The sequence below is a fragment of the Crocuta crocuta genome, unplaced genomic scaffold (assembly GCF_008692635.1).
Source record: "Crocuta crocuta isolate KB4526 unplaced genomic scaffold, BGI_CrCroc_1.0 scaffold54, whole genome shotgun sequence".
Classification (NCBI taxonomy): Eukaryota; Metazoa; Chordata; class Mammalia; order Carnivora; family Hyaenidae; genus Crocuta; species Crocuta crocuta.
Genome location: NW_027530356.1, coordinates 4,224,912 through 4,250,601, shown reverse-complemented (window position 1 = coordinate 4,250,601; position 25,690 = coordinate 4,224,912). Strand labels below are relative to the sequence as shown.

General features: G+C 37.5%; 1 protein-coding gene across 1 annotated transcript; it reads right to left on the bottom strand.

Annotated features, from left to right (window-relative positions):
* Positions 1 to 119: 119 nt before the first annotated feature.
* Positions 120 to 25,464, bottom strand: SELENOT (selenoprotein T). The gene is made up of 6 exons (XM_077765905.1): positions 25,137 to 25,464; positions 7,835 to 7,945; positions 7,131 to 7,257; positions 4,952 to 5,039; positions 3,210 to 3,363; positions 120 to 2,689 (listed from the first exon to the last, which is right to left on the bottom strand). Exons 1-5 carry the CDS (start codon positions 25,442 to 25,444, stop codon positions 3,239 to 3,241), a joined length of 759 nt encoding a protein of 252 aa, XP_077622031.1. The 5' UTR covers positions 25,445 to 25,464; the 3' UTR covers positions 120 to 2,689; positions 3,210 to 3,238.
* Positions 25,465 to 25,690: the final 226 nt, after the last annotated feature.

Genomic DNA, 25,690 nt, shown 5'->3' with positions numbered 1-25,690 from the left:
AAAGAGAACATACTTTTTGATAATCAACAATTTTTATGAAATAACATTTCCTAAATACAGTCGTCATGTGAAGTGCCCTAGCATAGATTTAATTCCACAAAAGAGTGGTTCCTTTCACATCAGCTCAATGGAAGTTTATTTTCACAATGCTATCGTACATAGTAGGCCACTAAACTTTAGAATCCCTTCTGTTTTTCTCAAGCGATTTTTTTTAAAGCCTTAGTATTAAATATCATCAAATCATGCTTTAAAAACCTGCAGGCTAGCTTTAAAATCTGAATTACTTAAAATTATGACAATGATAAAATCCCAACCAATCAAGGTCCCAAACTAGTAACATTCAAAATAAGAAAGAATCATCATTGGAGTCTGTTATGTTTCGGTAATGGTCAAGGCTGACCAGCTGCTGTCATTAATAGTAATGCCATAAAAATGTATTTATATTCTGAAGCATGTGTTTTGTATATCTTGATACTGAGGTATAAAGCCATGTTTTGTCAACATTTTTTTATTAATCTAACAAGTAATTTCATCCACAACAGCAACTGTGGTAAAAACGGCAATAACATTAGCCAAGCTGCTGTGACGTTCTATGGTCTTCTAATTAACACGGTACATAAACATTTATGAACAACACAGCCACACCAATTTGTAAGCAACTAATAAATTCGGAAATGTTAGAAATATAATAAACTAATTCTAATTACTTTCTTTTTAACTTTCCTTTTCCTTATTGTTTTCAATATTCATGCTTCCCGCTAATTTTTTCACTAGACTATTAAATCCTAGATTTAAATAAGGTCAAAGATAAAACAATATTGAGATGAGTGTCAACAAAACAAGACACTGAGTTTTATCAGTGTCTAAGCCACTTAAAGCTATTCTCCAAAAGACAAGTTATTCACTTAAGACAAACATGAAAATATTAAAGTTAAAGTTTAATCTTAGGTTCTTCAAGGTTGACCTGTCAGATACATGGGAATCCCAAGACTTGAGTTTGGAAGGTCTAAATGCCAAAAGGTTAACTTGTCACTAGTGGAATGGACATCAGCTGAACAAAGACAAACACACTGAGCACTGTGTCCACCTTGCAGAAGACAAGAAGTCTGGGCTAGTACAAATTCAGCTAACAGGGTTTTAAGCCCTAGGCAAAGATAAAATATTACACCTGAAAAATAACCTCTTAGTAACTTCCAGCTTAAATTGTATTGACTCTTGCCATTATAGGAACTTAGGTTAATAGTTCTGCAGTCTTAATTAAAAGGATAAGCCATTAAATCAATTTCCTGAAGTGAATTATCAGAATAACTTCCCATTAGATAGAGATTACAGTATGTTCCACCTTGAGGCTGTAAAATCATGAGGATTACCAGACATTAGTTCAACAAATATTCAGTGATAAATGAAGTATCAAGTTATGCTAAGTGTTTGGTAGACCAAATGAATTATCTCATAATTTTTCCTCAAATCACTTTATTTCTAGTAACAAATTTAGACCTACCATTCCTATTCCCATATGGAAGCTAAAATATGTTAAGACCATTGCTATAGGACTATTTTTCTACATTATGATACTATCTCTGCTAAATTACTCTTATAGACTATCAGTTTAAGTTTTTTGTTTAAAAAAAACTATCTTTTTAGAACTCTGGAAAGTTATGAAATTCACTGAATAAAAAACTTCAATTTTGTTCCTTAAATATAATAAAATTCTGATATATGATGGTAAACAAGTTAAATTATTGGGCAAGTAATCTCCATTCACCTAAAATTAATGTCGTAAAGAGGTTCAACTGAACATTGAAATGAGTGAGTTTCAATTATCCTAAAAATGATAAATGACTTATTATTTGTGTGTGAATCTAAAGCGTGTTCCTTATGAAATAACAAAAATTGAGGAAGACAATTTTAAATATAAGGTTAATAGGTACGCTGGGCAATAAATTCAAACTTTTTATTTAACTTACATCTGCTTAGTTTTTTTATTGAGTTAAGTATAAAGGCCCAGTTAATCAACTCATTAGATTGGTCAAGGCAAGACACTTGAACTACATAACAGTATTTAAAAAGCAGTTGGTCTTTTTGTAATTCTCTGATAATCACACACACACACACGCACATACACACAAATTGGTAGAGTACTCTAGATATAGGATTTCCCCCCATAATCTCATATAATGCACTGTTCACAATCTGCAGTGTTTTGAAAACTATATAAATTGGACATGACCAAATTAAAGATGCCTGATAAACTCTTATAAAGTTTTGGGGAACTTCAGCTATATTCCCAAAAAGATCGATTTTTAAACTATAAAAAAGGAAAATTCATATAAAATCACAACAGATTTAACAGACATCTTTGAAAAAAAAGTCAAATTGTAACTCAATTTTCTACTTTTCCAAATATGACTAAGGAAAAAAAGGTACGAGTAGTAATCTCTACATTTTTTAAAAACTATTAACTGAGTGGATTTGGGGAAGAAAAAAAAGCTATACAGTATTATTGCACTCCACGAATGTGCAGAATTCCAAAATGTGCCAGCACTGAAGAACTGTCTTGCATTGAGGTTTTCCAAGAGGTACAACGAGCCTGCCAAGAAAGCATCTGGTCTGTACTAACAGCTTGCTGTCTTCAGTACAGGCCTTCATAATGTCAGTCACGCTGCTCTTGCAAAAAATCCCTTAATGTCTGAAAGACATAGACAAAAAGAAGTATTTTATTTCAAAATTCACTCTTATAAAAATCAGCTCTTTAATAAGAAAAGAACGGAGAACATCTCTGCTAAGCAAAAGTTAACTAACATTCACCTCTCTGTGTTCACACGTTTGCTTATAAATTTTCTATCTTGACCATGTTAAAAGAATCTGCATACTCTTAGCAGCTAGTTATCTGCAGGTAAAGGGAAGAAATGTATATAAATATTCTAGCATAATATACCAATTATGACCCTTAGGCATTCACAGTCCAAAAAATGACGTTACAGGACCAGCTATTAAGCCTTGAAGATAAAGTTATCAGCACAACCCTACCTTGTTTTGGCAGGTCCAAATGCTCTTCATCACTTAATAAGTTTTAATAAGAAAATATTCGTCTATTAAATCTCAGGTTGGGAACTCAAGTGATAATAGATATTAGAATATCTAGTCTCTTGCTGATTTGTGATGAGAATGATACTTATAAATAGTTATTGTATTTTTACACTACTTACAAAAGAGTTTTCAGTGCTGATAGGTGGGGCTATGATCGGTGATGTGGGATTGAATCCATATGCACATTGAGCTTCATTTCATTGTCAAGAATTTGAACAAGCTGTTGCATGGATGGGAGGTGACCAGATTCCAGCTTGGACCACACAGGCACATCTATAAAAATAAATAGTCCCACCCCCTAAAATTAAAGAGGAGTCTATAATAAATGTTCCCTCTACAAACATTCATTGTCTACATATGCAGCTAGGGATACAGAAGTGAACTCAAGAATTACACTTCTGTAATTACAGTGTTATATAGTTTACATTCCAGGAGGGGAAATACAGAAAGTACTATACAAAATAGCTACAAATCACAACTGTGTATTAAGAATTAAAACCAGAAGAAGCTGAGGGACACAGGGGAGTCTAGAAAGGAGCCTTTGCACTTTACTATTATTAAAAGTGAGAGGTATTATTAAAATTGAAAGATACCACTAGAAGAAGAGCTGATATACAGGAGAAGAGTGGTACAAGAAAAGCTGGAGAGGTGAGCGGGGACTAGATCAAAGTCAACAAACTATAAAGAGCCAGGCAGTAAGCATTTTCAGCTTGAGAAGACATACAGTCTATCACAGCTGCTCAACTCTAACTGTAGTCTGAAAGAAGCAACACACAAAACATGGGCATGGTTGTGTTCCAATAAAATTTTATTTAAAAAGCAGGGAGCAAGACACAGAGTCCACACGGCCATGGTTTGCTTGCTAATCCCTAGGCTACATCATGCAGGACCCTTTGGCTATGTTAAATGTTCTGGTTTTTAATCTTGAGGACAAAGTAAAGCCACTTAATGAACCAGAGGCAGTGAAGCAATGAGATGAAAGTGATGTGCATTAAAAAAAAAAAAATCATTCCACTGTTTGGAGCAAGTATCAGCAGATTTTTCTGTAAGAAGCCGGATAATAAATGTTTTAGACTTTACAGATCAAGAGCCAAAATCCAAGACATCACAAAGGTCACCAGAGAACTAAATTTCCACAAATTTTTTGATGAAACTCAAAACTTCAGGTATAATAAACACTACATTTTGAATTTCATTTAATTTCCATGTGCCATAAAATATTCTTTTGATGTTTTGGAACCATTTAAAAAGTGTAAAAACTACTGTTTACTCACAGGTCACATCTGACAACCTTTGGTTTAGAGAACGTATTAGAGGGTAACAAAACAATTATGGCTTGGACTAGGGTGGTGGTGATAAAGAGAAGTCGATTTTTCAGAAATGTAGAAGGCGGAATTAAGAATCAGACTTAGTAATCCCTTAGAAATGGAGAGGAAGGGAGAAGCTGAGGTGATCCTAGGATTCTCACATCAGTAACTGGGTAGAATGATAATGGTGCCATTGTAAGTAAATGAGAAATGCCATGGAAGGAGCAAACTGGAGTACACAAGATTTGCAAGAAGCAGAGCCAGTCAACTGGGTGGGAGTAGGAGTTTAAGATGCCCAAGTATAGCACCTAGAAGAAAGGTCTAGAGTTCTGTAGAGCATATTCAGGAGTCATTATATGGATATAATTCTCAAGCCAGGGGAGATGAGGACCATATAAAGTGATAGTTTTGCACACTATGGAAAACACAAAAGCCTAAAGGTCATTACAAATCATTTAAAATGTGTTAACAGAATGCAAATTGTAAAAAAAAAGTAAAAAAAGTAAAAAAAAATAAAAATAAAAAAAAAAGAATGCAAATTATTCAGAACCCACCATTCAAAGTTATCTCAAATGCACCTGTTGACATACACTGGTTCTCAATCATGTTGCTCAGGAAGAAAACCATCATACATGCATAGACCTAAAAGAAAATATAATTAGGTACAACAGGCAATGTTAAAGACAAAACAACATTACAACTAAAGACACAGTAATCTTTTAAATATAGTCTCGTTTTTATTTGGTAATGGTTGTTTTTAAATCTACTTTAAAAGTTTCTATACAGACTATTATTGCTCTTCTGTATGTTCAGATAGCATATACAGAATGAGAAAAATGCAAAATTAATTCGCAGCTTTATGCACACTGAAGAATATACATCCATAATGTAAAGACAGAATTTCTAGAGATCTCATAATAGCCTTAATAAGCTAAACAAAAGAATACCAGCATAAGAAGGGTTTATTTCACCATTTTTATAATATAAAGTATGAATCACAAGAGACTAGTGATGCAATAAACAGCAACTCCACATATTCAATACAACCTGTCCACGTTCCAAACAAATCATTTTGAGTCAAATAGGAAAAAAATTGATAAGAGAAAGCACTCCTATATTGAATTATATTCACTTCCCCTTTGAAGGCATATTTATACCCTTTCCAAAGAGACTAGACATTCCTTGGTGGACAAAAGGGTTTAATAAAATCACCTGACTAAAAAGCAGGATGTAGTGAAGATAACAATTCACAGCAAGTTGTTTCAAAAAAAGCTAATAAAAATGCCCATAGTAAGAGAGAAAGTGCCCTCCTCCCAGTCCGACTTGAACTGGGTGGACCTTGATCTCATAGAGGTTACTCTTCGCATTTGAAACACACATCTACTTTCATGGGAACAATATACAAGGGAGTTTCACGAAAGCTACAGCTTTCAAGTATATTCCTCTTCCATACATCTACAATGTTATATGTCTTCCGAAGTAAAATGCACTGAAGATAGAATCAATAGAATTAATAAATGTAACACAAAACATTATGAGTACTTAACTTCCAATCCTTAATCTTATACAAATCAATCTTACTAATAATGGAGCAGTGACACAGCTCAGTGAGAGAGTATCTAATGTTGTTTATTTTAAGAAGCCTTGCCTGTTACTGGAAATAAGTGGGTCCCTAAGAAAAAAAAGCAAAGCTACGTAGGAGTCCACTAAAAGTAGTTACAGCCTAGAACTAAAACACAAGACCAGAAACCAGAATAGTTCTTAGAAGGAAACCTAAGAAGCAATCTCATCCAAGAGAGAAATAAAACTAGTATTTCTCATAGCAGAAAGACTCGCCCGAAAAGATGATTTTAAGCAAAACAAATGAAAGAAATCTAAAAATAATGTATGCTACAGCAAGACCCTGCAAAGGAAAAAGAAAGTAGCACAAAATTTATATGTATATATATTGACTGAACAGAAGAGCCAAAGGACAAATAATAAAAACAAAATTTTATTAAGAACAAATCAGCAAAAATTCCATTTTTAATGTGAATAAACCCATTAATACCCATATTGTTTGGTATAAAAGGCTTACATTCTATGTATGTTTTTAGGGTATCACTTGACCTAATCTATATAATCAATGTCAGGTATTAAATTATTTTGTGCTGAGGTTCTACTAAAGTCACATCTCACTATCCTACAAATAGTAAAAAGATGTGGCGCGTGGGTGGCTCAGTCGGTTAGCGTCGGACTCTCCATTTCGGCTCAGGTCATGATCTCACAGTTCTTGAGTTAGAGCCCTGCATGGGGCTCTGTGCTGATAGTGCGGAACCTGCTAGGGATTCTCTCTGTCCCTCTCTCTCTGTCCCTGACCCTTTCCCTCTCCCCCCATCAAAATGAATAAACCTAAAAAAAAAAAAGTAAAAAGATAAGAGCTAATCATTCNTAAGTGAAAGTCGGACGCTTAACCGACTAAGCCACCCAGGCGCCCCAAGAGCTAATCATTCTTAATACATAAACATAAAAACTAAGGGCAAGAAAAGAAAAACAAATACAAACAAAAAAACTAAGGCCAAAAATGGTTAAATGTCTTGCCCAAAAATTAAAAAATGATTAGAAGCTGAAAGAATACACGTAGACAGGTGAATCAGCAACAAGTAGTTAAAAACAAAACAAGCAAACAATCCAGTAAGTATTCCCACTGACGACCTAAATATCTACAGCTACCAAAACTATTAAGTTACATACCTTATTTTCTTGGCCCCACTGCCAGATGCTGGGAGCTTGCATGCCAAAGAAAGCAAAAGGATCCTTGCCAACAATTATTAAGCCTATTAATACTAGTTTGAAGACTGACAGGAAAGATGCTATGTGTCTATCAAAAGAAAAAAAAATACAAATTCATCAGAAGCCATATTTCTCACCTAATTCAAAAACTTCATAACTCAAGTATATGGATATAGACATTTTCTAGACACCAAATCTAAAAGTTACTAATTACAATCAGTGAAAAAGATAGTGATTGAAGTTCACTGTGGAGTTTTAAAACAAAATGCTAAATACCTTTTAAGTCAATCAAAAATTAACTTTTAAAATTATATAGCATTAGCCTTTAAAAATCCAATTAACAGCACAGAATTTTATACCATAGACTTTGTATAAAAATTTGGGAGCTCTTCATCTATTTCCAAAATAAAAATTATATAAGAAAACACATCTTTAGAAGGCTGCCACTTCTGAAAAAATCCTCTTTTCCTTCTTTCAGTGAAATTCTTCTATATTTGATTCAAATAAACTTGCTATTTATAAAAAAGGTTCTCTGCACATTATAACCAACTAAGAAATTATAATAACCAAGAAAAGTTAATTGAACTAATTCGCAGAAGTTTACTTACAAAAGCAAAAATAAATTTACTTAAAAAATTTCTTTTAAGTTACTAAAATTTACTTACCTATATATGGGTTGAGGGAGGTAATTTTCTCCTTCAATGCGGATGTCTGGGTACCGCTGGCTTATAACCCGCATGTACTCCTCAAACACCCGCCTATAACCTCAGGAAACACTGCAGAAAAATAAAAGTGCTTCTGTTAAGTGCTTCAGAATACGCCTACACTTATTTTCCATTTAGACAAAGTCTAAAAATTGCCAAGATTAAAAGTGTTTCTAACGAACAGTGACAAAGGAATAATGATTGATGTTGGATGATAGCAACATGGAGGTTTTTTTCACAAATTTCACATATTTAAGTTACCTTCCCCCATGTATATTCATCTATTAGAACCTTAAAAGTTATAGATTGGGGTTATTGTTGGGCAGTAGCAGGTATCTATTCACATATGTCAGCATATATTGAGCTTTCAAATCACTTTGCTTTTTGGGGGGCTATCAATAAGCATAAACACTGAAACGAAAATAACTCTTATACATCTGAAATAGAGACCTGTACAAATGGGGCACAGAAAGCTTACAAAACACCAAGGCATGAGACATTTGGTTCTCATTCCTATTCTGCCCCTAACTGGGCAAACACGCCTGCTCGATCACAATAAAACTAACTTAAAGAACTCTTAAATCCCTTCTTACTCTAAATTTACTTCTAACTTTACAAAGGAAAACAAAGATTGGGAAGATAATTTTCAGCAATATGACAGCAATCCATATCATTACTCTAGCAATTAAGTCAACAACATCCAATATTGCCATTAAAATTTCTGAACACTACACTGTGGATATAGGACAGGCTTTCCCAGTAAGAAAAGGGAAAAAGACCACCAGAGTGCATATACGGGGGAGAGGAAAACTTTAAGACACTGATGAAAAAAACTGAAGACACAAATAAATGAAAAGACATCTCGTGTTCACGGATCAGAATTTATATTGTTAAAACGTCCTTACTACCAAAAGCAATCTACAGATTCAATGCAATCTGTATAAAAATTCCAGAAATAGAACAATCCTAAAATTTGTATGGAATCACAAACAAAACAGAACAAAACAAAAACCAAAAAAACAAATAACCACAGCAATCTAGAGAAGAAAGAACAAAGCTGGAAGCACCAAGTTTCCTTATTTCAAACTATATTACAAAACTATAGTAATCGAAATTGTATAGTAGTAGCACAAAAACAGACACACAGATCAATGGAACAGAATCAAGAGCCTGGAAATAAACCCACACAAATATGGTCACTTAATTTACAACAAAGGAGCCCATGCTGACAAAAGGATGTTCCTTCAACAAATGGTGTTGGGAAAACTGTCAGCAACATGAAAAGAATGAAACCACTATCTTCTCTCCTACAAGAAAATCAACTCACAATGGATTTAAGACCTGAAACCAAAAACCTCTTTGAAGAAAACATAGTGGGTAAGCACCTTGACATTGATCTTGGCATGATTTTCTGGATTTGATCCTAAAAGCAAAGGTATCAAAAGCAAAAAATAAACAAGTGGGACTACATCAAACTAAAAAGCTTCTGCACAGCAAAGGAAACTATCAACAAAATAAACAAGCAACCTACAGGATGAGAGCAAATACTTGGAAATCGGATATCTGAAAAAGGAGGTGAATATTCAAAATACATAAGGAACTCATATAACTCAAAAGCCAAAAGTCAATAATCCAATTACAAATGGGCAACCAAGGACAACATAAAAATGGCCAACAGAGGGGCACCTGACTAGCTCAGTCGGTTAAGCACTGGACGTTTTTTCAGCTCAGGTCATGATCTCAGTTTATGAGATGGAGCCCCATGAAAGGGCTTGGTATTCTCTCTCTCCTCTCTTCTCTGCCCCTCCCCTAAGTGTACCCTCTCTTTCTCTAAAAATTAAAAAAAAAAAACATTTTTTAATGGCTAACAGATACATAAGAGTGTTCCACATCACTAATCAACAGGTAAATGCAAATCAAAATCACAAGGAGCGCACAGCAAAGGAAACCCACAAANAAAAAAAAAAAAATCATCAAAAAACAAAAAACAAAAAAAACAAAATCACAAGGAGCTATAACCCCCCACCTGTTAGGACACCTATTCTCAAAAAGATAAAAGATAATAGTGTTGGCAAGGATGTGGACAAACGGGAATCCTTGTGCAATGTTGACAGGAATGTAAATGGTGCAGCCCCTCTGGAAAACAGTATGGAAGTTCTTCAAAAAATTAAACCCAACACTACCATATGATCTAGCAATTCCCCTTCTAGGCAGATATCTGAAGATATTACTATCTTTAAGAGGTATCTGCATCCATCTTCATTTTAGCATTACTTACAATAGTCAAGACATGGGGGCCTGGGTGGCTCAGTTGGTTAAGCATCTGACTCTTGATTTCGGCCTGCGTCATGATCTCACAGTTCATGAGTGAGATTGAGCCCCATGCCAGTGCATGACAATGCAGAGCCTGCTTGGGATTCTCTTTCTCTTTCTCTTCTTCCTCCACATTATGTGCACTTCCTCTCTCTCTTTCTTCTTCTCTCTCCTCTCTCACAGAATAAACTTTTAAAAAAATAGTCAAGATATGGGAACAACTTAAGTGTCCACCGACAGATGAATGGATAAGAAAATGTGGTATAAAGGTGCCTGGGTGGCTCAGTCGGTTAAGCAACCGACTTCGGCTCAGGTCATGATCTTGCGGTCTGTGGGTTCGAGCCCTGCATCGGGCTCTGTGCTCACAGCACAGAGCCTGGAGCCTATTTCAGATTCTGTGTCTCCCTCTCTCTCTGCCCCTTCCCCACTCACTCTGTCTCTGTCTCTCAAAATAAAATAAACACATAAAAAATTTTTTAAAAATGTGGTATAAATATACAAGGGAATATATTCAGCAAAAAAAAAATTCTACCATTCACAACAACATGGATGAAACCTGAGGGCATTATACTTAGTGAAGTCAGAAAGAGAAACACAAATTGTATAATCTCGTATTACATGGAATCTAAAAAAGCCAGGCTTAGACACGGAGACTGGAGGTTGTCAGGGGCTATGGAACGGGCAAAATGTGGAGAAGCTGGTCGAAGGATACAAACTTCCAGTTGTAAAACAAATAAATTCTAGGGATCTAATTTACAGCAACGTGACTATAGTTAATAAGACTGTATTGTATACTTGAAAGTTAATAAGGGAATAGATATTAAATGGTCTCATCTAAGAAAGAAGGTAATTATATGAAGTGATGGATGTGTTAACTAACCTTACTGCGGTAATCATTACATACATGTGTATGAAATTATCACCTTAAATATACATAATTTCTACTTGTCAAGCATAGTTCAATAAAGCTGAGAGAAAAAAAGGAGGTGGTACCACCAAATCAACAAAAGAGCTTACAAACTCAGGATTGTTAAGCATTTAAGTACATTAAATTCTTAGTTAAGAAACACATAAATATAAAGCAATGAAAGTACAGAGGAAGCAGAATCAGTAATTAAGTGATAGTAAAATGTAAGGTGCCAGGTTTGGCAATCACACTATCATCAAGTAAAAACATACCAACCACCACCANAATTCATCTTTTTACAATTAATACTTCTTATATATTCAGAATAAAAATTTCACAAAAGATTAAGTCCCTAAGAAGTATGAAATTTTTGCAAAGGGAGACACATTTCTGGAGCTATACTTAAAAGAATTTAGGAATCTCCACATACTTTGTTTACTAAACAATTACCTTACCTAATATTTTATAATTACTGTTGTTAGATTCACCAAATAGTAGTACTTAGTCACAACTGCTTTCTCTATAAGAAATTTTTAGGGGCGCCTGGGTGGCTCAGTGAGTCGAGCCTATGACTTCAGCTTAGGTCATGATCTCACAGTTTGTGAGTTCAAGACCCGCATTCGGCTCTGTGCTGACAGCTTAGAGCCTGGAGTCTGCTTTTAGTTCTGGGTCTCCCTCTCTCTCTCTGCCCCTCCCCTGCTCATGCTCTCTCTCGCTCTCTCTCAAAAATAATAAACTTTAAAAAGAAAAAAAAAAGAAATCTTTAATGGTGTTTTTGTTTTGAGGATATTACAAAAATAATCTAGCTCACCTATATGCCTAACTACCTCGAAACCAAGATATGCCCCCTGATTTCAATGCTCTCAGGTTTGCAGCAGTGTTTACAATGGAGCCAATTATCTAAAATGATATTCTCTAACTTTAATGAAACATTCTGAGAGCAAGAGACAAAGTTAACTGAGATCAAACTTCTTTTTTTATAGACCAAGGGGAAAATATGAAGCTCAGAGAGATGAAGTAACTTTTCCACAGTTATACATCCATATACTATTAATTCACTCACTCAAATACTTACTGAATGCCTACTACATGTCAAGCACTATCGTAGGCACTGGGTATGTAGTGACGAGTGACACAGATATGGTCCCTGCTCTTACTCAGGGCTGAGAGGCTAGAACACAGACTTTGTGATTTGAGATCCTAGCCCCTTCCACTAGACCCCAATAGAAGAGATGATGCAAGAGCTATCTTTCCCTAAGTCCAGCAAATAATTCCCTTTGGTGACAATGCTATAAGCAAATACCCATACAGTCAAACTCCTGGTGGCAGAGATCTCTGAGGTTCTTCCATGATGAAAACCTATAGATTCTCCCTCTGAGAGAACTAAAACCCTGTGGGCGCCAAGGAGTTCCTCATATTTGCTCTGGAGTTCCATTCCTTTGCCACGGGAAGCCCACAGGGGCCCAGCTAGAGAGGTGTGTTTATGTCCAGGCAACACTTCTGGTCAGATTCCTCCTCACCTACTTTTCTGCCTACATGCTCAGAAGCCTAATTCTATCCTTGGTTCTTCGAGTCCCAAGTCTTTGGTATAGTCTCAGACCTTCAGATCAAAAGCCAAATACAGCCAGCCCATATTCTTTTTTTTTTTTCTTTTAAACTTTTTTTTTTAATGTTTTTATTTATTTCTAGGAGAGAGAGAGAGAGAGAGTGTGAGCAGAGGAGCGTCAGAGAGAGAGGGAGTCACAGACTGAAACAGGCTCCAGGCTCTGAGCTGGCAGTCAGCACAGAGCCCGACGCGGGGCTCGAACTCACAAACCGCGAGATCATGACCTAAGCGAAAGTCAGACGCTTAACCGACTAAGCCACCCAGGCGCCCCCATATTCTTGAAACCTAAAATGGACTTTAAACTGTACCTTTCTTCAAATTTCCAGTTATAAAATGCATAAGTCATGAGGATGTAACGTACAGCATAGTGACTATAGTTGGTAATAGTGTATGGCGTATTTGAAAGTGGCTAGGAGAATGGATCGTAAAAGTTCTCATCACAAGAAAAAAACTTGTAACTACATAGGGTGATTGCTTTAACTAGACTTACTGTGGTAATCCTTTTGCAATACATACAAATAAGGAATCTTTATGTTATACAACTGAAACTAACACATTAGGTCAATTATACCTCAACAACAAAAAAACCCCATACCTATTTTATTTCTGAAAAATGAAGCAGTTTACAAAACTGACACAACATATTTTTAGATGAGTTTCCTTACATCTAAGTAAACTTTCCTCCTTATATTTACATACAGAATTGTGAAGAAAAACCAAGGAAACTTTTTCCTATATAATTGTTTCCCCCCCCAAAGAATTTTTCTGTTTTGAAATAGCAATCTCTACTGCTGACAGATGTTTCCCAAAACAGAATATAACTAGTGTTTATTAAGGTGGGCAAAATGTTAAACTAAAGGCATACATGGTAAGGAGCCAGTACTCATTCCACTTCTACTACCGCATCTAGCTCTTTCAACGTATTCCATTCCTTCTGCATCTGTGAGTAAAACTATGACTTCCAGTATACCTCCAACACATAAATATGTGAACATGCTAAAAATATGCTGCAGCCAATGTCTCTTCCTCCTAACCCCACGACCGAAGGTCCATAACAAGTAGACTTATAAACTTTGAAATCTTGGGGTGCCTGGGTGGCTTAGTCAGTTAAGCGTCCGACTTTCACTTGGGTCATGATCTCGCGGTTCGTGGGTTCGGGCCCCGCGTCGGGCTCTGTGCTGACTGTCAGCTCAGAGCCTGGAGCCTGTTTCAGTCTGTGACTCCCTCTCTCTCTGACCCTCCCGTGCTCACGCTGTCTCTCTCTCTCCTAGAATAATAACATTAAAAAAAAAGTTAAAAAAAAAAACTTTGAAATCTTAACGTTAATTCTTAATCACTTTGCAAATCCCTAGTAATGTAGAAATATCTTTATATGGAGTCAACTTTTGCAATTACTCAATTTGAAATATTTTTTTCACAGTACTTTTCTAAAAAAAAAACTGCATACAAATGAGATGATCTACATGTAATGAACAGAAAGGATATTTAGGAAATAAAGAAAAATGCCTTGTCTGTGCTACTTCAAATAGATTCTGTGCTTTATGAAGTCTATCATGTTTACAGTGTCCAGACTCATGATGGCAACCACCCCACTTTTCCCCTTTCTCTATTATGTCCGTCCCTAGTTGTAGTCAAATGTGTGCTTATATAAAGCTGAGCCTGTCTCTTGATTTCAGCTCAGGTCATGATCCCATGGTTCGTGGATTCGAGCCTCGTGTCAGGCTCTGCACTGCTTGGGATTCTTGCTCTCTCCTTCTCTCTCTGGCCCTCCCCTGCTCGCTCGTGCATGCACTCTCTCTCAGAATTAAATGAACTTTAAAAATATTTTTTAAATGAAACAGCAAAATCTCAGATATTTATGAGATAAATACTTACAATTTCTTTCTATTTTTAGCATCTCTTGAATAAACCATTCCCTTTTATTTACAATAACCTCCTTGGGGCACCTGGGTGGCTCAGTCGGTTGGGTGTCCGACTTTGGCTCAGGTCATGATCTCATGGCTTTTGAGTTTGAGCCCCACATTGGGCTCTGTAGTGACAGCCCAAAGCCTGGAGCCTGCTTCCGATTCTGTGTCTCCCTCGCTTTCTGCCCCTCTGTGCTGTCTCTTCCTCTCTCTCAAAAATAAATAACCATTAAATTTAAAAAAGATCACCTCCTCTCCAACAGTCCTCTCACCCACACATAGGACTGGATCCTGTTTACATAATGAAACCAACTCCTGGCCATTGTTGGCAGTCCAGAAAAATGTAAAGCTGTCACAGGAAGCCTTGCATTCCCTGACTAAAAGCAAAGAAATGGGATTTTAAAAAGTGACTGTCTCCACAAAGGTGAACATTTAACACATTTACTCTTTCAAAATGACTGCTAAGTCAATCTTCAGAGAACCAGAGAAAAATGAAGTACCTTTTATTGAGGAAAAAAAAAGTACATGTGAACCAAGGAAGAGTGAAGGACATCTCAGACTTTCCAGTTTTCCATTTTGCCCGTCTTGAGGCCCTGCTGGCTCCCTGCCTTTAGGTTTGAGGACTATTATTTTAATAATTTTAAAATGCATTTCCAAACTTATTGTTCAAAGCAATTCAAAAAGGTTTCTGCTACTTGCATTCCAAGAATTTCAACTAATATTTCTCCTACAACGCACCAATGAAATCAGGAAGATATTTTGTAAATACTGTCCTAATTGTCTACAGCATTGCTCAGTCCAACAGCTCACTGATCATTGAAAGCTGTGTCTTTAGATGTATATAATCTTTATTTCTCCTTATTCTACTTAGGAGATGAAGTGCTATAATAATAGACATGTGTCTGGTGCATCACTGCTCTAAGTGCTTTAAGGAATGAAATCTGCAAGCTGTTCTATGAACTACACAAGAAACAAGGTATTCAGGGAGTGAAAAACTAAAGTGATAAATGTTTTTAAAAACTGCAAACAAGAGTGCTCGTACACTCCGAGAATCAAAAATGTGGCCCAGAACTTGCTCAGTTTTTTAAGAAGCTGCAAAAGCAGCATGAAAGTGGTAACAGCTTATGAGATCAAGGATTAGAATTGTATGAAATGAAGGGATTTCCCTTCCAGCTTACCTTACTCTTAGAACACAACAGTGGCCACCACAATAGAAACACATAAACAAAATATGCCTAGTCTGGCTTCTAAGATTCCTGGCTTCTTTACTGAGTTTACTCCAAAGATTTGACAAACCTAAAATGTGCTTAATAATCTTTTTCTATTCTCTTCCTTCTTTTGTCTTATTGTTGAGGTCACTAGCTTCTAATTTCTCTATACCTATGGCATAACATTTCAGGAATTCTTCTGCTGCAGACTACCCCACCAAAAATTTATAAACTGCTTAGTTCCTCAGCTCTTCCTGGGAAAGGAATTCAATCTGTTTACTCTGGAAAACACTTTTTATAAACAGATTTATAAAGTAGGTAGTCACTCAATAAAAATGACTTCACTAAAGCATTCAATAAATAGTAACACCTGAATTTTGTAGAAATTCCTTGTCTCATCTTAACATACTTTTTATATGATGTCAAGCTTTTATTCTTTTCAATACTTTTTTAAAATTAGAGGTATGATTCACACACCACAAAATATACCCTCAGTTCATTTTTATTGGTTGCTAGTGAGACTGACAAAAAAATATATCATGTTCTGTGCTGGTTCAATGGTCAGAGTAAAGAAGTCTCTGGGTGGCTGTACATTTACCTGTTGGTTGTAGACTGATTTCACATGACATTAGAATAAACTAATTTAAAACAAAGCCAGGAATATTAGAAAGAAAACCACCGACCGGACACTAAGCTGTGATAAGAAGGATGTGTTGGGTACTGGAGCAGCAGACAGAGGACGAGCAGCAGTGACATGAATTCTGGGAGGTTATAGCCCCACCAGTAGAGGCAGGGAGGCCAGACCAAGAGCATTACTGACAAGGGAACGTTCAAAACTGAAGTTTTATTTTACATGTATTACATTCTATGCCCAACAGCTACCAAGCTGGAACAGAGGCTGCTCTGAGTAAAAACCTACCAGAAATGAACACTATTAGGTGACATCAATCTATATTCCAGTTAGGAATATAAAGGCGGGGAGGGGGAAGAGGGGCAGTTACGTCATCAGTGTTAACTGATGACGGACAGTAAGAGATAGAACCTAGAACAAAAGAAAGCAAAATGGACAAAAATTATGCCTTTTTTGGCCGTCAACATTCTAATAAAGAAGAGTGAACTCGTTAATAGTCTACTGTAGAGGATACACTTCATCAACTAATAATATCTGAAGCTGTTTCTCTTTTCTTGAGAAACAGGGAGGAGAAAAAACAGAAGAAACAAACAAAAAACACCTAAGGAACTGTGAGGAAACTGTCATAAAACAAAAAAGCAGAAATAGCAAATAGAAAAGATTCAAAATAAGAGCCTATACCCAAAAATATTCTTCTGCAAGAAGCAGAAAGATGCTAAGAGGTAAGGAAGCACTACAAGAAATCTCAAAACCAAAAAGCAGAATGAAAAACTATTTTGAGGTCCTAAAAAAATAATGGATAGAAAACTAAATGATGTAAGATAAATAATCAACGAAAATTACAGAAGATCTGAATATTACCATTAATAGACTTCACAGCTACATCAAGTTTCACTTTCAAGAGGAAAAAAACCCTGATAGCCCAAGAACATTTGCAACAAATGACCAGGTTAGGTCACAAAGAATGCCAAGTAAGTAGAAAGAGCAAATGTCTTATTCTCTGATTAAAGTGCAATAAACTAGGAGCACCAGAGTGGTTCAGTCAGTTAAGCATCAGGTCAGATCATGATCTCATAGTTCTCATAGGTTTGAGCCCTGCAATGGACTCTATGCTGACAGCTCAGAGCCCGGAGCCTGCTTCAGATTCTGTCTTTGTCTGTCTCTCTCTGTCCCTCTCCCACTTGCACTCTGTCTTTCTCTTTCTCTCTCTCAAAAAGAAATAAACCTTTTTTAAAAAGTGCAACAAACTAGAAATTTTTAAAAAACCCAACCTACCTGCTGGAATGCGGGGACTGCGGGGTGGCTTAAATGGGTGATGGGCATTAAGGAGGGCACTTTTCAAGATGAGCACTGAGTGTCATATCTAAGAGATGAACCACTGGTTTCTACTCCTTAAGTCAAAATTACACTGTATGCTAACTAACCTGAAAATAAGTTTTAAAAAATATCCAACCTGCTACTTGAAGATCTTCTAGTAGGAGTATTAGCTACTTTAAGTATGTCAAAATTTAAATGTGATACCCTTTAACATAATCATAATACTTTATTTCCGTGGATTTAGTTTATAGAAATTATTGGACTAGTACACAATATACTCAAGGATATTCATCTTAGCAAAGTAATTTTGTGCAACACTGGGATCCATCTAAATGCTAACCAGTAGGCACTGCTTAAAGAACACTCATCTTATGTAACGCTGTGTCTGCTGCTGCACCTCCCTATTCACTGACAGCGAATGATAAGTGATGAAGCGGAAGGCATATTAAAAAAAAAAAAGCATACAACTATGAACTCATTTTTTGTAGAATTACATAACATAGTACGTGTACAGAGTTGTCTTGAAAGAGCTTCTTCAAATGTGAATATAGAGCGACAAAGTTTTTTTGCTTTCTTATGTGTACTTCTGAGGGAAAAGCAAAATATGTGACCCCAAAATAGGACACTTTGGCAGGAGGCTTATTTTGAGCTGAAGGCAATCTAGACCTAGCAAACTCAAAAACCAAAACCAGAACCAAAAGCAAAAACAGAACAAAAAAACAAAACCCCAACTTACTGCTCCCTTAACTACCTAAAAGAATTCAGAGAAGGAGCCTGGCCCAGACAGAAAGCTATTATCAGAGGTGACTTTTACCTGGAAGACCTGTGTGGCAGGGCAAACATCTAATTACCGAACACCTGCTTTTCTTATTGTCCCGTGTCCCTCTTCCCCTCTGAAGCCCCAGGCTTAGTTCAGGATACTACTGGATAAGTCTCAACTGCCCACCTTGTTCTTGCATCTCATATTTTTTTATAGGGCTTTCATAAGTATGTAATTAAATGTTTTTCTCTTGTTCGTCTTTTGTGTCATTTTGATTAAGAGACCAGCCAAAAGAACCCAGAAGGGTAAAGGAAAAATTCTTCCTCCCCTACACTTCTTTTTTTATTATTTTTACAAGAAACATGTATTATGTTTATAGCCAGAAAGTTAATTTCATTTTGTAAAAGATCAAAGTCTTAAAGATTTTCAAAGGTTTATTTACCAAAGTTCTCATCACAGCATTAAAGACAATAAAAATAATATATTACAATAATAAAATTTGATACATAGTAGCATTTACACTGTACCAAGGGTTTTTAATTGATTAACTGACTCCTTTATTTCCTGTCCCTTCTCCCCACTCTGTGCTGAGTCAGACTCCATTTACATATGATCTTCCTTCTAGAATGCTCTTTCCCTACATCTCCTGGTGGCTTCCCCATCCCCTTCTAGATTTCATATCCTCCTCTCAAAGCCTTCCAACTCCCCCTGAATAGATAATCCTTCCCATTAGGTTTTTAAAGCCCTCTATTACGACCTCTTTTAGAACACTGAACACAATGCTCTACTGTAATACTGTTTAATATGTCTGTCTCTCCCACCAGACTCCAGGTTTTCAAACACTGCTGTAAAAAACGAATTCTTATCTTCCTATATATCGGACAAAAGGGGAAAACACGTGGCATGAAAAAAAAGGTGTTAAAAAACAAGGACTTGATTATCAGCAGTTCTTGCAAAACTGACATGGCAAAATTTCTTCCTCACCAAATCCCAAGCTGCACCCCAATCAAGATAAGACATGTGAAAACATGATTTGATTTCCCTTTTTGGAAAGCAGAAAAGGTGACAATCAAATGAACCAGGAAGCTCCAACTATATTCTTCAGTGACAAAGAAAGAAATGAAACTCATATGGATGTTTTGATTTTTCGCCTAGAAGCTTCCTAACATGTAAAACAAAGTAACAGAATATTAAAGGTTACTAGAATGCAACCAATATCCTCCTGACAGATCAACAAATTGAGAGCTAAAGAGATTCAGTAATTTCCAGAAAGTCATTCAGAAGACAAGAGGCAGATCAGATAAGAACTTGGGCCTCCGTAGCATTAGTCCAATAAATTCAGTTTCCCAGTAACTATACTATTCAGAATTTATAAAGTTATCTTGGTATTTCCAAATGATACATTCAATTTGATTTCTACCACGTGCTTAATGGCAAATGGTGAGGGAACAATGTTTCAATTTTCTGTAAGAGGAGATAAAACCTTTAAAACCATTCATATTTTACCTACTTCTAAAAGCTCCGGACTGAAGTACTTTATTACTTTCTTTTTTTTCCTTTTTTAAAATAGGTTCCACATCCAATGTGGAGTTTGAACTCACAACCCTGAGATCAAGAGTCACATGCTCTACTGACTGAGTCAGCCAGGTGATCCCGACTTTGCTCATTATTAAATAGAAACAACTATTTTGTGCACATTATTCAGTTAGATACTGCAGTTGTTTGTTGTTTAAATAGTAAAACAAAAACAAAATGGTGACTAAGTACTACATAATTACAGGAAACTTTAAAAATCTACTACAGTGGTATGTGTAGCAGCCAGCATTTTATTTTTCTCTAATCACACTCCTTTAGTACCAGCTGGACCCACTTACTCGTTTATTTCATTGATTCCAAGAAGTACACTTCTCCTACTTAGCATCTTTTTAAAAATCAGGATTTATCTTACAATCATTACTGTGTCAGTTTAAATGGGAGTACTTTTTTTCCTTCTGGGCGGTATGTAAAATATTGTGTACCTTATAATCCATCACGTCTTAGGTTTGGTGAAATACAGTTAACTGCTAACTAAGTTTTCAGCTGCAGTTACTATGCCTATTTTGGGGAGATGAAATTTCTTTGTAGGATATTTCCATTATTGTATTTCAAAAATTCCGGAGTCTTCCCTTTCCTCTCTCTCTCTCTCTCACACACACACACACACACACACACACTCACAAATCCATAAAATTGGTCTCCTTTGGTTATCACTCTAGTGAATGGCACAGCACCACTCAAGAAGTCAGGAGCCATCTTTGACACCTCTTCCCCTCTCCCCCCAAATGTAACCCGTCATCAATAACTGCAAAATTTATCTCCTAAAGATCTTAACCTGTCCCTTTATATTCTACTTCTACCACCACGACTGTATTCCAAGCTCTATCATCTCTCACCTAGGCAACACCCAACAGTCCCCTAAATGGTTTCCCCATATCTATTCTTTGTCCCCTGTAATGTCTTGTCCACAATGATGCTAGCTGATCTTTTCTTAACATGGCCTGCCAGGCCTTCCAGGGATTGTGTCACCTTGTCTTTGGTCTTTGAGGTCAGGAGCCTTGGCTTCAAGCAATTACGTTCTCTTTACTAGAAGGCCAGTGAACCTGCGATTCCCATTGCTTTGAAAGCTCCCTGGCAATAAATCTTACCCTTTAGATCGCAGTTCAAAGTACGTTTCCTCATGAAAACCTTCCCTGATCCTCTGACCAGTTCTCTCTCACACTATACCTTTACAGCAGTTAACACAATTAGAATTGTATGTGTTGTCCATGGGTTAATGACTGCCTTCCATTCTTGCCTAGGTCTATGAGAAAACTCAACCAACAACAAGCAAAGTGCCTGCAGAGTAGGTGCTCAAATATTTGCTGAATATGCAAATATTAAGTCCACAGTAACTCACCATCTTTAGGACTCACAATGTCTCCAATTTCTTCAATTCAGCCTTTTACTAATCTCAGTGAAGTACCAACATCCAAATCAGCCTTGGGTCTGTTTTCTTGCCTCCGTACCACGAAAGCAAAGGCTGAGTTGGTGTAAATTTAAATAACAATCTGTTCTTGTAGTAGATGTTTCATTTACCTCTAAAAAATACTTTGTGTTGCTTGTCCTAAAATTATAGCAGTGGATTCTTAAATTAACAAAAATTGGAAAATTCTGCTGTACTCTTACGTTTTGAAATGTTAACTTTATTTACTATTCTTAGTGAATCAGTTGTCAAATACTCAAGTATTAACTGTAAAGAGTTGTAGCCAGTAAGCTCTTTAAATTACAACTGATTAAATGCTGTAGGTCTGACTACATGATAAATCTTAAACATGGAAAAAATAAAGCACGCATACAAAAACATCATGCCAGACGGTACCTGTCAGAATACATTCACACACAGAATGCATTTATTCATAAAAATCACAAGAAAGGAAAATGTTACAAGGGAACTTTATTTTAAGCTCTGATTACAGAACTTTCTTTTATGTTCAACGTTTAAACATCCAAATAAGATAAGTTTTCCTCCCAAATAAGAAGTCAGTTGTCATCAACCTTATCTAATTCTGTTGTTCCATTAACTGACATAAACTGAAGACTCAGGTATGGAAAGTAACACTGTGTATTTCTGGAAGTTTCATGAGGGGACCATACCTATATTGTTCACCTTGGTATCTTTAGCCCCTGCCACAAACAAGTATTGAATGAGCATTTATTGCAAAAATGCATGAATGCAGAATAGTAAAGTTTGTTCTATGCTCTTCTGCACACTTGATCTCTCTCCCTTTAATTCCATTTACGTGCTGTGCTGCTGTTTTGTTCTTTAGCAATTATAAAAGTGGTACAATTAACGGATGATACATTGAGCTACAGTTAAAGAAAGAGTACTCATAATGAGTATAAAATAATAAAGGACAAAAGCAATTGAAAGTAAGGTAAAAACAGTCTTCTCCTTTGTGTTCTTTATTAAAATATTTTTTAACATTTTATTCATTTTTGAGACGGAGCGAGACAGAGTATATGTGGGGAAGGGGCAGAGAGAGGGAGACACAGTCCAAAGCAGGCTCCAGGCTCTGAGCTAACAGCACAGAGCCCGATGCGGGGCTTGAACCCATGAACCGTGAGATCATGACCTGAGCCAAAGTCGGATGTTTAACCGACTGAGCTACCCAGGCTCCCCAGTCCTCTCCTTTGTTAACATTGGTAATTAATGAAAAATTGTCTTTTATAGCATTGAGATTTCAAAGAGAATTAAAAGAATTTTCACATATTTATCCTCAACTGTTTTAGCTTCCTCTCCTTTCCCAAACCTGCAAATGAATATCCAAGAGGTTCTGCCAAAACCAGAAACCCAATATTCAATTTACTATATACAGATTAACCTCTTGGGGAAAAAGTAACAGACAAGCTAAATTTACCTGTATATGGAGGGCAGGCTATTAAAATTGTTTCCCATCTATGATTTAAAAAAAAAAACAAAACTGATTTCTGTACATAACATGCCCTGGGTTACTGCAAAAGAAAACTCTTAATAGACTTCTGGGACAATTTTGTACTTAAAGGAAAGAAAAAGAATGAAAAAAACTATGCATTGTAAATTTAACTTAAGTACGTAAGACTTTTAAAACGTTTGGGGCGCCTGGGTGGCTTAATCGGTTAAGTGTCCGACTTTCGCTTGGGTCATGATCTCGCGGTTCGTGGGTTTGAGCCCCGCGTCGGGCTCTGTGCTGACTGCCAGCTCAGAGCCCGGAGCCTATTTCAGAGTCTGTATCTCCCTCTCTCTCTGACCCTCCCCTGCTCACGATGTCTCTCTCTCTCTCTCCTAGAAATTAAAAAAAAAAAAAATTTTTAAAACGTTTGGTAGAAGAACTGAATGCCCTTCCCATAATTCATTTTGAAAACTTTGCTATGAACATCCTCAGTGGAAGGTGGACTTGTTAAATTATTTTGACAGGTATCCCAACAAAAACATCTGTAAAAGAAGAGTATTTTGGAAAAGCACAAGTGAAACCAAGAAATGTAAAAGTAGGAAAGAGAAAAAATTACATAACTTGGAAACTGCAGTCTTTTTTAAACTACTTTCATCCAAAGTATTACTTAATCCTTAACAATCATTACAGATTTAAAAAATAACTGCCACTCTCTAATTTTAAAAATGATACGGGAAAAGGTGGAATGGTCAAGCCATAACTCCCATTTACCATATTTATAGTATATTACGGAAAATGATATATGCTGGCCACACAGTAAACAGTTCAGGGAGTTTGTTGCTGTTTTTAATCAAGAAGAAACTGTGAGGTTGCTACAGTTTTCCCTCCAAAAATAAAGTCTCACAATCTCACTTTCTGATTCTAAGGGTCACTTAAACTGAATTTTTAAACTTTAAGTATTTGTGTACTCTTTAAAGATTAAGCAAAAAAAAAAGTTGGGTAAGCAGAAAATCTAACCTTTCATACACTTACATGAATACATAAAGTTTTAAAAAGCCCATTTTAACTGCATTATGGCCAACACCAATACTCCCAAAGTATCAGGACTCTGAAAATTTACTAACCTAACCATCCTATCCTGAAGAAAATATCATCTTTTGTGATACAGGATTCTAATTTCTACAATTTTACGTTAGCCTTCCAATCCCCCCAACCCAGTTACCTTCTTGCATTATTGCTCAGGTTCTAATACTTAACTAGGTAACAACAAAATAAATCACTTACAGAGAGACAACATCGAAAACTACCGGGTTTTTTCTGGTTCGGGGTTTTGGTTTGCTTCTTTTCTTTCTTTCTTTCTTTCTTTCTTTCTTTTTTTTCCCCCTACCTCTCTGAATGCATTAAGATAGAAAGATAGAAAGGCATGCCGGGTTAGGCAACTCGTGGGAGGCGGCTGTAGGCGGAATGCGGAGAAAGATAAGAGTTGTGCGGGAGTGACCGTTGTCCGAAGAGCAACGTGCTCCTTTGCAAAGACATTTTGGAAATTGCAAACGGAGAATCAGCCTCCCAGGACCTCTCCTCGCCCGCCAGCTGTCAGAATCCCCACTCCCTCACTCAACAGTCAACCGGGGACGGTCCTGGAGAAAAGGCGCCTATCCCTCGTGGGTCAACACCAAAGAACCGAAATAGCCTTCGCCCAGCGGGGCAGCGAGGGCGCCCGGGCAGAACCCCAAGAAAGGGGGCAGGAGAAGGGAACCGGGCGACAAACGCGGGAGCTCCTCCACCGACGCCGCGCCAACTCATGCCCACCTCCGCAGGCGGCCAGGGCGGCCACGGCGTGACGCCGCCAACCGGCGCTCCGTACTGACAAGTGTCCCCACGTCTTCGCCTTTCAGGATTTCACCTTCTCTCGCCCTCCTTCCCCACTCCCACCGTTCTAGGAGGCAAAAAAGAACTGAGCGAAGTGAGCGGTTATGCTTCGAGCAGAGACGGGCGGCCTGGCAGTCCCGGGAAGGGCCTCGGAGAAGGCGAGCGGCGGAAGGCTGCTGGCGCCGTTCTTCCGGGCCAAAGGGAGGTTCAGCCCGCTGGGCCGCAAAGCCGGGGCCTGGCCTGGCTACAGAGGCCGGCAGAGGGGCGGCGGCACCGCCGGGGCCCGGCGCACAGACTCACCATATCTGGAACTTGAGCAGCGGCCCCGTGGCGTACTGCATCTTTAATCTTTTGCTAGGCACGCCGCCCAGGTTGGCCGAGGCATCGCTCCGGATCACCGCCGACGCCGCCACCAGGAGAAGCAGCAGAAACCTCATCGTAACGGAGCCAGCCACTTCGGCCGCCCTCAAACTGAGACTGCAGCCAGCCCAAGGCCGAGCGGGAGCTGCGAGCAGCTCCCCACCGCGCAGGCGCGATCCGCCAAGGTCGGGGAGGGAAGCAGAAATGCGCCTGCGCAGCTTGGCGCCAACGCACGCTCCGGGAGGCATCGCTGACCTGGTTCACTGTCATGACCCACCATCTTGGATGTGTGCGGAGACTCTGGGACGGGGTTCGATGAGTAGGGAGGGAACGAAGTAGCTGGTGGGATGTCAGAGGAGCCTGATAAGCATAGCTCCCGGCACGTGTGGGTTCTACATACAATTTCACTTAATTCAGACATTAATCTGCCTGAGACACTTAGGAGCACCTATTTGGCAGCCTCGACTCTGGTGTGGGGGTAAAAAAGCAAGCCC